At 41.1% G+C, this 12265-nt stretch overlaps 2 protein-coding genes across 4 annotated transcripts in view; both read left to right on the top strand.

The window, feature by feature from the left end:
• Positions 1 to 4774, top strand: part of LOC148899542 (erlin-2-like) — a 32043-nt gene extending 27269 nt beyond the window's left edge. The window contains exon 12 of one of the 3 annotated variants that reach the window (XM_088994870.1): positions 257 to 4774. In XM_088994870.1, the coding sequence (XP_088850996.1) occupies positions 257 to 430 (174 nt within the window). In that variant the 3' untranslated portion in view covers positions 431 to 4774. The remainder of the gene's footprint in view (positions 1 to 256) is intronic. The other 2 variants (XM_088994868.1, XM_088994867.1) reach the window with 2 other exon arrangements.
• Positions 4775 to 5830: 1056 nt separating this feature from the next.
• On the top strand, positions 5831 to 11154 carry LOC148899541 (cholesterol 25-hydroxylase-like). Its single transcript, XM_088994864.1, has 2 exons — positions 5831 to 6448; positions 9561 to 11154. Exons 1-2 carry the CDS (start codon positions 6009 to 6011, stop codon positions 9913 to 9915), a joined length of 795 nt encoding a protein of 264 aa, XP_088850990.1. The 5' UTR covers positions 5831 to 6008; the 3' UTR covers positions 9916 to 11154.
• The last annotated feature ends 1111 nt before the right edge of the window (positions 11155 to 12265 follow it).

Below are 12265 nucleotides of genomic sequence, written 5' to 3'. Positions count from 1 at the left end.
ATGGTTTTCATTTGCAATTTAGAAATATCATGCTCCAATGAATGCATTTTGGTTTATCTCAAACAGTTTTTTTATACTTAGGCAATCGAATTAAATCAGGCCCCGTCAATTTTGAGATTTGGCCCCCTTTATTTCACTTTATCACTTTATTTTTTAAAGTTCCTGAATTCCCACCTAACTAAACAAAACACACCAAGGGGGAACACGAACTCAAGTTTACAGATTTGCCATTTTCAATGCGTTTCCTCTGTTGCAGTTGAAGTTAACACCTGAATATTTGCAGCTGATGAAGTACAAGGCCATCGCAGCCAATAGCAAAATCTACTTTGGGAACGACATACCCCAAATGTTCATGGACTCTTCTGGCAGCTCACTCAAGGCCCCCGCAGCTCTGGATCTAGTGGGAGAGCAGATCTTGGATGTGGATTAGCGAGGAAGGTATATTGCGACCAAGAGGACAACCCAGTGAGGTGGGGTGCTGGACTTGATGCTGGAGGACTAAGACTCAAAACTGTGCCAGGCAATTTTGTCCTCCAGCCCAAAGACACGCTGCCCGGCCAGGGTCCTTTAAAAAGAAAAAAAAAAGCCTAGGTATTGACAAGGTATGTAAAATGTCAGAATATGGCACTTTCTGGGCATACGTGGCATCATTGCTGGTGCAAAGGTTTTAAGAGGTATCAGGTTGGGGTGAGGCGTGGGGTTATTTCTGCACCTTAAGTGCACTCATTTTATTTAGCAAACAAAGAACACAGCTGTGTGGCTCTGCAATAATCACTTGACATATTTTTTTTCCAACGCTTTTAACCCGGTTACAACAAATATTATTACTTCTTGGCAGTTTTGTCATGCTCTTGTAAAATGACAAATGAGGTGATGGGTTGAGGAAATCATACAGTCACGTTCTATGTCAACTAAAGGTATTGGAAATCCAAACGTTCAAGTGAAGTTGATTATTTTTGTTCAAAGTCTTATTTTTAATTAATACAGGCTCCATACTTAACTCATTTACTGCCAGACGTGCAACAGATTGAGTTTTAGTACTACGTATACATTCAATACAGAGTTAGAAACCTTAGACTCTCTTCTTTCATCAGAAAAAAAGAATTTTCCTAGGTAATATGGGTCCAGGGTAACATGAGGTGCAAGAAGGGACGGCTGTACAAAAGGCAAATGCAGCCTCCTTGTGGAAGGGAAAAAACATTGCCATAGAATCAGAATCAGAATCAGAATCATCTTTATTGCCAAGTATGTAGAACACACAAGGAAGGCCTCACCAGCGCTTTCTCGGCACCTGCACCTCAAGAAAAACCAAAACCTGAACAAATTCGGGAGTGGTGCTCCACGTCATATTTTCAATCCCCCGTATAAATTTGGGCATGGTAGTGAATGAGTTAATGATTCACCCATTTCATTCAAAAAGTTATTACACTCGTTTCATGTGTCAAGTTTCTCCGTCTCATTTAGCAGTGAGTAGCATCTACTGATCATTGCTCATGAATCATGAAATCGACCAGAACCCATGCATGACATCCGGAAATCTGACGCCTCAAAGTTCATAGGACCTTCATAGGACAAGCATTTTGAATTGGCCAAATCTGTCATCGCTAGCATCTTTAGTCTTTTTTTTTCTCCTCTCTATTTAAAAATAAAATTAACTTCTTTTGATTCTCGAAAACACACTTTCGGCAGGAGTGTACAGCACACTGTGTGTAAACCTCTTCTTTCATGTTAATTGAGATATCCACCTTTCTTTTGACATGTGCATCATTGAGACACTCCAAGTTTGAACTGAGTGAAGCAGGCGTCCCAGGATTTTTGCTTGAGCCTCAAATGTTGATGTATTTTTGTGGACAGACACAAGGCTTCTGGCACCGACAGACATTGAGTGTTTGTTCCCATCCAAACCAAGTCTACATGAGGGTGTGTGTGTGTGTGTTCCAGTTCACCAAATATTTGAATACTTAAAAATATTTGTGTGATCTGAGCTAATATAAATTTTGTTCAACCATTTTGTCCAGAAGTACTGTATTTCGAAAATGACAGAGTCTTATTGACATCATATGCTAACAAAATGTTTGGCCGGGGTGACACAAATAAATAGCAATCTTTTTCAAAGCTACCTGAAACACGTCGACAAGTCCTGTCTGGATCGAAAGCATTTCACCAGAAACTGAGTAACGTTTGTCAGTTGAGGGTGGGGGCGTCACTTCTGTCCGATCCCTTCACTTCCATGTTCAGTCAGTGCTCTTATGCTCAACTGAGATTAGATCCGTCATAGTTAGATTTATAGGAGTCAGATTTATATTGATAGGACATTTCCATTCGTTTTCTCAATGGGTTGTGATCGGTAAGTTTGAAGCATTGGCTGACTGTGAGCAGAGAAGCAACTGGTGATTTGCATTACTTTTAGTGAATGAATACCACCAAGACCATTCAGTGAACCAATATGGACCTTTATAACAGCGCCACAACATTGGCTTTACCATGTTGGACAACTTGTGGAGTTGAATCGGTAACAGTTTGTTTCCTTTCTCCATATTTTCTCTATATATGATTTTCTGTGACGTTTTTCGTGGTTACATCAATCCAAAGAATCTGATTCCCTAATATTGTAAGCTTTAGACGTTTTCTTGCCACAACATATCAGGCTTCCTTGTTGTTCACACTCTTCCATTCATAGAGGCATCATTTGATTCGAAGTTTTTTTTGTGATGACATGGCCTCCTCCGTAGTATTCCCGACTTCTAATAAAGTTGTATAGACTTGTAGGAGATTTTCTGCAATCATCTACCTCAGCGAGCTACCTCTGTGGTCTCCCGATGCTGATAACAGCTTCATTTAAAAAAATAATATAATGAAATATGCACCAAATGATTGATTTTGATATAATTTAGGTTAATATTTTTTTCCCGTGTGTGCACTTCTTACAGCTGAATGATGATGATAATCATTACCTCACTTTTGCTATGGACTTCTTATTTTTGCTTTAAAGTTACAAGAAAATCCACTTGGTCAATTGACTTCTTGTGAGTCACTTGTCCAGATTTAATTGAGCTCTTGAAAAGGAATGTACTCCGCATAAAATAACTACATTTAATTGTGTGAATGCTCTTTTTGCAATTCTGAAATTTATTCTCACCATTCCATCTTCAACATATTCCAAACCTTGGCGCCATGTTATTTATTTTTTTCAATTCAAATTTTCAACAATGTTTAACATCATTCCACATCTTTCAATGTCATTCCAGAGCGTTTAATGTTTTTCGTTTTTCACCACCAAAGTGCACATTTGCACCTAACCTCTTTAGATCTTTTCACCAATCTTTCCATTCTATGGAATTATTCTTTGCCATTCTGCATCTTTTAGTATCACTCCACACCATTCCATATTTGTTTTCCCATGAAATGCATTTTCTAGCTAAAAGTAGTCTTTTTCTGTGAAATCTGTTTTTGTTTTTTTTCAAATACAACATTGCACCTACATGTAAAATTAAAAGCTCTGTCATTCTCTAAATACTCATGGACCATACGGAAGGGTGAGAATATAGAATCACCAATGAAATGTTTATAGTAGTCATATTTTCTGAAAAAAAATAAATAAAATTTAATTTTGAAAGCAAATCTATCACAGTGAGCACAGATGCAAGCAATTAAGGACAATTGGAGCGTGGCCCATTGCAACTGCTGTTGTCGTTACTCGTAATGTGTGTTACTGCCTCCGCTCTCTACTGGTGATCCTTAAACGACAACCGACACCATGTTTTTGTTTCCTAACTGAAATCAGAAAAACATCTAAAACATGCAGGCTGATATTTTTAGTCAAATGAAAAACACCAATAAAAATGACTTAAAGTGTCCAAAAACTACTTCAAAATGAAACCGGAAATGGCCAGTTTCAGAAGGTCCCGCCCTCTTGTTCATGACATCACGGCAAGATGTCGTTCCTTGCTCGAGAATCAAAACAATGGCTTCAGATTCGGAGAAGATGCTTTCTTGTTACTCATCCAGTTATGAATATGATTCAAATAGTTCTGAAGAGGAAAGCATAAATGTTTCCAATCGATTAAAGAAGTTATTCCGTGTCATTTTGAGGCATCTGGACAGAAATGTAGCCCCCAAAAAATGCAGAAGGTGGCGACAAAGCTCCGTGGAAATGGGCTGATTTGTCTCCTGGGAATTTTTGTCAGCGAATATCAAATAGTCTCGTTGTCTTGGCGCAACACACAACGATTCACCATTGCGTTATTTATGTGTTTTCCTTCTAATTTCGCCATCAAAACGAAGTTTTCAGACCAAACAAAGTACCCAAAAGTGCACAACATATCGCTAAAGAACCACATGAGTCGATTAAGGCCCTGTGCAAACCGGTGTGGGGGGACATTGTGATTTTCTGGTTTAGAGGTGATTAAAATGTGAAGAGTAGGAAAGAGTTGCAAAAGTGTTGCCGACTTATGTTTCCTAATTCATGTCATGAATTGTTTCCATCTTAAATCTCTTCTCATAAATGAATACCATCAATAAAATAGTAAAGGTGTTTTACTACTTTTGGCAATTTAAAGGACAACCGACATCAGTTTTTTGTTTCCTAACTGACATCAGAAAAACGTTTCATAGCATCTAAAATACCCAAAACACGCAGTATGATATTTTTATTCAAATGCAAAACACCAATAAAAATGACTTAAAGTGTCCAAAATCTGCAAAAAAATTGAGCTGCGAATTGGGCATTTTCAGAAAGTCCCGCCCCCAGTTCGTGATGTCACGCCAAGACGTCTTGCATTGCTGGAAAATCAAAACAATGGCTTCAGATTTGGATAATATGCTTTCTTGTTACACATCCAGATATGAATATGATTCAAATAGTTCTGAAGAGGAAAGCATACATGTTTGCAATCGATTAAAGAATTTATTCCGTGCCATTTTGAGGCAACATTTGGGGAAATGTATCACCCAAAAAGAGGCAGAAAATGGCGTCCAAGCTCCTGTGAGGAATTAATCAGCCTGTTTCCACAGGCTGATAAATTCCTTCCATGCTTGGTTGCCCTCTTCTGGCGACTTTTTGGTGCAACACAAGGTTTTCAGACCAAACAACAGCAAAATACATTGACGTGATGGAAGGACTGCTGCAATGTGTCTTTTTTCGGTCAGGGGCGTGCCTTCAGTGACGTCACGAATGGACTCGTCACCAACTCGAAAACGACTTCCTGAATATTCACTGTGAGTCTTAAAACGTAAAATATAGCTATATGCAGTGGAATCTTTGTAAAATACGCTCAGTCGAAATCATTTGAAGCCATTTTACAAATTATGGACACAACTTGTCCGGAGACATCGGTTGTCCTTTAAGTGGTAAAAATGTCACAATTTGTCTATCGTGATTTTTTTTAGCTATGGTTTTCATGTAACGCATTTTAAAACATCTATTTTGCCACTTGCTGTCGAATGAAAATTACATCACAGTATCGCTGGTCTCGAGTATTGAATAATATCCATCCGCCATTATTCATTATCATTTAAATGCTCTATAAGTAAGCTGTTTATTGTAATAAGAACTATTTTACGATCATCAGGTTTACATCTTTGTAGTGGGCCTATTACACCTGCTTGTAGAAAATATTTACTTAATTTGGGGTTCTCAAAGTGCTTTCAAATGTGTTTCTTGAGTCACAACATTCAAACCATCTCTCCGAGAGTTGTACTTTTATGGGTCTTTTTCAGGGGCAGCAGTGTGGCGCCCCTCCTCCAACGACGTGGGATGGAAAACTGAAAAGTGTAATACTTTGGGAAAGTGCGCGGCACCCCCCTCCTTTTGGAAACTGATGTTGAGAAACCGAAACACGAAACGCAATGTGCTTTTTAAAGGGATAGTCATCGAGGATTTTGACTGAAGGCGTGGTATAGACTGACGACTGAGACAAATCATTTGCGTTCACTTCCAAGTGAAAGCCACTCCAAGTATTTATTAGGACAACGCGTACAAGGATGTCGATAGACATCGCGAGATCGTGATGAGCGCACCTTTCACTCAGCGTGGAGAGTCATGTGAGCCGATGCTCCAAAGCCTGTGGGACTACGTGAGGAGTGAACACGATAGTGTTCTGCTCTCCCCTTACCTGCCCGCCTTGTGCGCTTTCCTGACCCACGTCACGTTTTGCGCACCTTTCCTGCTCCTGGACCTCCTGGCCGGAGTCAGTCAGCGGATCCGCGCGTGGAAGATCTCAGCAAACAAGCCGCCGCCGCCTCTGCGCGCTTGGTTGAAGTGTCTGTGGAAAATCGCGGCCCAATACCTGACCGTTTTGCTGCCCGCCAGCGCGCTTCTCCAGATATCGAGGAGTCCCCCTCAACTCCCCGATTGGTCTCCGACCAGCTGGCAGCTTTTCGCCGACGTGTTTGCCTGTTTTTTGCTATTCGACACGCTCTTTTTCTTTTGGCACCTCTGCCTGCACAGGTGAGCAAAATAACGTCTCTACATCCTCTCATCGTTCCAGCCACAGATTAGTGCGTCCCGCACTCTGAATACAGTATAAACAAACGTAAACACTATGTTCTCCAATATCTGAAAATACAGTTTGAAATGCTTGATTTTTGCATATAGGATGTTTGTAAAACAGTCCGTGTGGAAAGTAAGTGCAACATTTGATTGAACATTTGACTAAATATTGCTGAAGTTTTGAGTAACTGTTCGGTTCAGTTGACAACAGCTAATTTTCAATTTATTCATTTTCCAAGCCGCTTAATCCTCATATATATGCATTGATGGATACACCACAAGGAACGTGTGTGTGTTAAAACGTGTAGACGTTTTAACAAGATGCCATGTGGCCTTGAACATCAATTATAGGTTGACAAAGACGTCCGTGTCGTGCTATTTACCAGTCTACTTTTTGACTGATGAGGCCTGGCATCCAACTCTTCTTTAACAAGAGCCTTCGGGTCATTGAGGTTCCGCAGTGCAGAATTGTGAGGCTCGGCACAGCAACTCAGCTGCTCCCAGAGGTTTTCAAGTGGATTTAAGTCTGGAGAAATCTCAGGCCATTGCATTTGCGGTACACCAGTGTGCAACAGATGACGCTACCTAAATGAGCTGGAGCATTGTCATCCATGAAGGTGAAATTTGGCCCCTGTGATTCATATCAATCACTGAATTTCTAATGCTACTCAGGTGGCTACAATATAACACCATCACCACCACCAGCAGCACCAAAAGCTTGTCTGGTGATAACAGTGGCCGATGCATCGCTCTCCCCCTTGATATCACCATAATAGGTGGTCATGTACCCTTGCCGGTCATCTAGTACGCTGGCCACACTGGTGTCCACTGTTTCGTATGGTCTGACGTGACACAAACGTGCCTGGAGTTGAGTGGCATTCACAATTTGGTTTCTCAGGGCATTGTTCACCATGTAGCAGTCTTCAGCATGAGATGTGACCAAAGAGCATCCATTTCTACATCTTTCTGGGACTCTTTGAGTCTCTCTATAACTCTGTTGCAACCTGCTGCTGACACCCCATGGCGTTGAGAACATCCTGTTAGTGAGCGAAGCAGACCACATATCTGCTCTGGTCAATGAGAGAATGAGATTTCCATGCCTCCAAAAGGAGGGCGAGGTGTTTCCCGTGAAACCTTATGGTGTCCTCACATCAGATAAAGATGTCCTCCAGCCAAAGCCTCAATGGTCATTCAACAGTCAAGCCTCAGAAATGTCGACTTGGTGTGGCCACCTGAGGGCTTCAGACACCGAAGGATGACGCCAAGGAGACACCAGCAATTTCAGAGGCAGCCAATTGAATCAGAGCAAGCTCTTTCTTTCGATTCATCTCATTTGAAAAGAATCTTCTGAGCTTCGCACCACTCGCTAAAAAATTTACACCAGAGTCACTATTTAATCCACAGTGTCAAAGTCAAGACCTGGGGGCCAAATCTGTCCCGCCGCATCATTTTATTAGGCCTACGGATGCAAATAAAACGTAATGAAATTACAAGATGTTTGCTAAAGTCTGAATCAACATTTCAAATTGTCCCCTATAAACCACAACAACAGTCATTATTTTTGACTTCAAATGTCAAAATAGTAATTCATTAACTTATTGTGCACACTATATGTAATATGTGTGTGTGTGGGGGGGGGGGGGGGGTGAAACATTCTAATGGCTTCCCCAAATTCATTACGGCTCTCAAGAGGAAACGGTAACTACAATGTGGCCCGCGGCAAAAAATGAATTTGACGCCCTTGATTTAATCCATCGGTGTGAATTGGGTTAAGCATTGTGATAAAACCTCTTCTCTGATGACCAAATACAGTCTTTCAGTGTTGCAAGCGTGTGATCAGAAGCTCTGCCATCTAGTGGTGAGTCATGTTGTTACAACTTAACTGCTCAGCTCGGTAAACATTTTTATTTTAAAAATCATTGTTCAATCCAAGTGTGGTTGTAAGCCACCACCAGTTGCTCATCCCTGATTTAAAGTTACACACTGGTAATGGAAAATCCCCGGGTCGTTTTTTGTTACTCGTAATTTATGTTCTGTGATTCATTGATCAGGGTTCTAGTACTTGATTTATGACTTTATTTTAATTGTTTTGGCTTTGCATGTTTTCTTTCCCTGATGTTTTTACGCAACCTAAATAGAGCTCCAAAAAGCAACTGAGCGAAACGGAAGAGGCGTTGGAGCCAATAGTCTCAAGCAATTTTTTTATTGACTCAACTAAGCAGTAAAAAATAAATCACAGACTGCAAGAATGAAAAGCAAACAGCTGATTGTCCAACTTTTTTATTGTAATACCCCAAAAAGTTGTTTCATGACTGTAAAATGACTATAAGACCAACAAATAAGAGAGAGGTGATCATTTTTGTTTACATTCCTTGTGTATGCAGTACTTCTCAATGGTGGAATGCTTACTGTAATCAGGGAAAACTCAAATGTTTTAAGAGGAAAGCCATCTGTCACAATGCTTCAGTCAGAAAAAATAATTGCCAGATTTTTTTTCTCCTAAAAATCACATGATTCAACGCCAGTTATTTTTCATGCGTTTCGGCGTTATTACTATGAAACAGCAGCATGCTTTACAAGTCAGGTTAGCACGTCAATTTTGCACTTCTAAGCTTTGGGTTTCTGCCTTTTTCTGCCCTACCTGGGTGAAGTTTTAATTTTCTGTCTTACTGGAGTCATTTTTTATTTATTTGTTCTTTTTGTTTTCACATTCCAAAAACATGCAATTTAGGTTTTATTGATGACCTTAAATTGTCCATCAGTGTGAATGATAATTTTGATGAGTTAACTTGGATCAACTCCTGGTTAGCCATGACCCGAATGGAGATAATCCGTAGGTGAGAGGAAGAAATATGTGCACCGTTCATAAAATTCATGTTAGAACTTTCAAGTTTAGTACAAACCTCGTGTTCCTCTAAGGCAGGGGTTGCTAATCATTTTGACTAAGAGAGCCATAAAAACAAAATATTTGGTCATGTATTTTAGCGATAGTACATACACATACACACACATGGGGCACATAAGGTGATTGCGATTCCTGACTGACAATTGTCTGTTTGCTTCTTTTCAGAATCCCGTGGCTCTATCGCAATGTCCACCGAGAGCACCACCAGCACCGGGTACCCTTCGCCTTGCAGGCCCAAGATGCCAGCATCTCCGAGTTGCTCTCCCTGCTACTGCTAGCACAGATTAGTGTCTGCTTGGTGAACTGTCACCCTCTCAGTGAGGTCGTCTTCCACATATTCAACACCTGGCTGGCAGTGGACGACCACTGTGGCTACAAACTGCCCTGGGCTCTGCACAGACTGCTGCCATTTTTCGGCGGAGCCTCCCACCACCACATTCATCATCAGCGGCACAATGTTAACTTTGCGCCCTATTTCACCCATTGGGACCACCTCTTTGGCACATACAGCAAGGATTGAGGGTACATTGAAGTTTCATCATTCACTTTTTGGGTTGTGAGATTTGAAAATGTCTATCTGCGCATCCGCCAGTTGAAATGAATTACACATTGTGGAATCTGCCATTTGACTGATCAGTCCCTGACAACACGGCCAATCTTTGCTGGCAGCTTCAATCATGGTACAAAATCAAATGCAGATTTTTTTTTTTTTTTGGGGGGGGGGCAACAATATAAAATATCCCGACATGAATGTAAAAGCAGGACCGGTGGTGTCCAACCTGGTACATCTTTTGTGTTGAGTTCACAAGTTGAAATTCAACTCTCAGTGTACCACCCAAATGCTTTGTGAGAACTGTTGTAATGTATATATTTTGCATTGATGTATTGCTAAGTAAAATGTTAATTTTTATTGTTTATTGTGCAACGCCAATATCCAAATTCTGTGAACTTTTTATGATATAAACTGTAATTATTTCAAGTAAAAGTTCCCGTTTTTTTTTCTTCCAACGCCACAGCTGTTTCCACTTTCTGATGCACTTGATAAGCCCGTAAAAGCATGGGAGCAGAACCGAGACTCCAGCTCACATTTCTGCACCCCTGTGGTCTTCTGTTCGCTTTGTGATGGACCCAAGGGGACCAGATTAAGAAAACAAAAGCATATGTACAAGAGATGAGAAATCACCTGACATGTCGCTGTTTTTTTTCTTTTTCTCATTTGATTCATTTTGTCACTCATATACTTTAAATGCAAAATACTTCTTTTTTTCTAAAGGTTATTAACTAATTCGCTGCCGGGCTATGTCAAAAATGTCTCCATTCCATTGCCAGGGTTTTTGTCATTTTCACTCAAATTGCAGAACCCACAGAATATTGAGTTTTAGGACTACATCAACATTCAATGCAGTGTGAGAAACATTTGACTCTCTTCTTGAATCAGAAAAAAAGACTTAATTCCCAAGTTATATGGGTATGGAGTAATATGAGGTGCAAGTGAGAGTGGCTGTCCAAAAGGTAAATGCTGCCCCCTCGTGGAAGGGAAAAAAACATTACCAGCGGCATGACCAGCCTTTTATCGGCACCCTAAAGAAAAAGCAAAACCTGAACAAATTCGGGAATGGCGCTCCACGTCATATTTTCAATGTCCGTATAAATCCGGGAATGGCAGTGAATGCGTTAATGGCATCATGCCACCTTTTTTTGGAGGTTTGATGTGACTTTTTTACAAGAATTGCTGTATCCCGGAAAAAACGTGAGTGGAGTTTCACCTGTTGCATAACAGCGTCAGCATCTGTGTTCTATTTCTGACTTGTTCAGGAGGTTCTCCAACATTTCACAACACAAATTGTTCAAAGATGTCTGAACGTGTCGTACGGGGACCCACGCGATCAGCCAGCAAGCCAATTTTTGCTTTGGGAAAGGAGGAGAAAGCAAGAGCAGAGTCCTGGGTGGTGGTAGTAGCGGGAGATGGCTTGATAAAAACCTGAGCCAAAGCGGAAACGATCATTACAGGGCCGACGTCAGAGTCAGGGCGAGTCATGTCGCTGGGCCCCACAAATTCAAGGCGAGATACACGTCGACTGCCTGCCACCCACACTTTATGATGTCAGAGGAGCAGTATGGGAGGCCGGGCATTGTCCCCTCTCTCCTCCCTTTGTTTACTCGCCCGAAGGTACACACCTTGATTGATCACGTAGGCTATAATCCTCTACAAATGCTCGCACGGAGAGCAGACATTGGAGGAGAATTGTTTCGGCAGATATGTCAAACAAGAAGGAGAAAAGGCGCAGAGCACTCGCCACGATTTGTTGTCATTTGAGTAAATACGACACACTTCCCATTTCATCATATTTCCTGAGAGTTGGCGCTTCACTGACAAAGGCCAGATTCCATTTCGCCTTCATTCTGTAAATATTCAATTAGTGAGCTTTACTTAGCTCAGGAGGCCTTGTGAAAAGTCTTTGCCCTTCTGCTCTGTTACTATTTTTACTTCGAATCTTCCCCGCTGTCATTCTACTGAGCGGTCAGGCACATATTTTTTCTTTCTGAGAATTTTATGTGCTGTCGGCAGCGTTCCAGTGGTTGCAGATGACATCAGCGCAATTTGAATGAAAACGTAAATCTTGTGTGATGACATAGGGTCAAAATTGATTACCCGCTGAGTCATCACATTACTCAGAACAAGGTGCTGCGTGAATGAGGTGAACAGTATGTGAAGAGCCTGAGGAAGGAAAGCGCAAATGACAGCTCATTTAGTGTCTTGTTTGATGGTGATATTTCTTAGAATTCTTGAAAACAAAAAGCACCTTTGTGGCACACAAGCAATCTCGGCGCAAAGCTCTCACTCTGATCGTATGATTACAAGAATGTGA

This window comes from Hippocampus bargibanti, linkage group LG04 (genome assembly GCF_051943395.1).
Source record: "Hippocampus bargibanti isolate YZ-2025 linkage group LG04, ASM5194339v1, whole genome shotgun sequence".
Classification (NCBI taxonomy): domain Eukaryota; kingdom Metazoa; phylum Chordata; class Actinopteri; order Syngnathiformes; family Syngnathidae; genus Hippocampus; species Hippocampus bargibanti.
Note: the sequence above shows the minus strand (reverse complement) of the source record. Positions and strands in the feature narration are given on the sequence as shown.

Bases quoted from the DNA above. Each gene is read 5' to 3' on its own strand.
- LOC148899541 (XM_088994864.1), top strand. From the start codon at position 6,009: ATGAGCGCACCTTTCACTCAGCGTGGAGAGTCATGTGAGCCGATGCTC. The intron at 6,449-9,560 runs GTGAGCAAAATA...GCTTCTTTTCAG, and splicing joins TGGCACCTCTGCCTGCACAG to AATCCCGTGGCTCTATCGCA.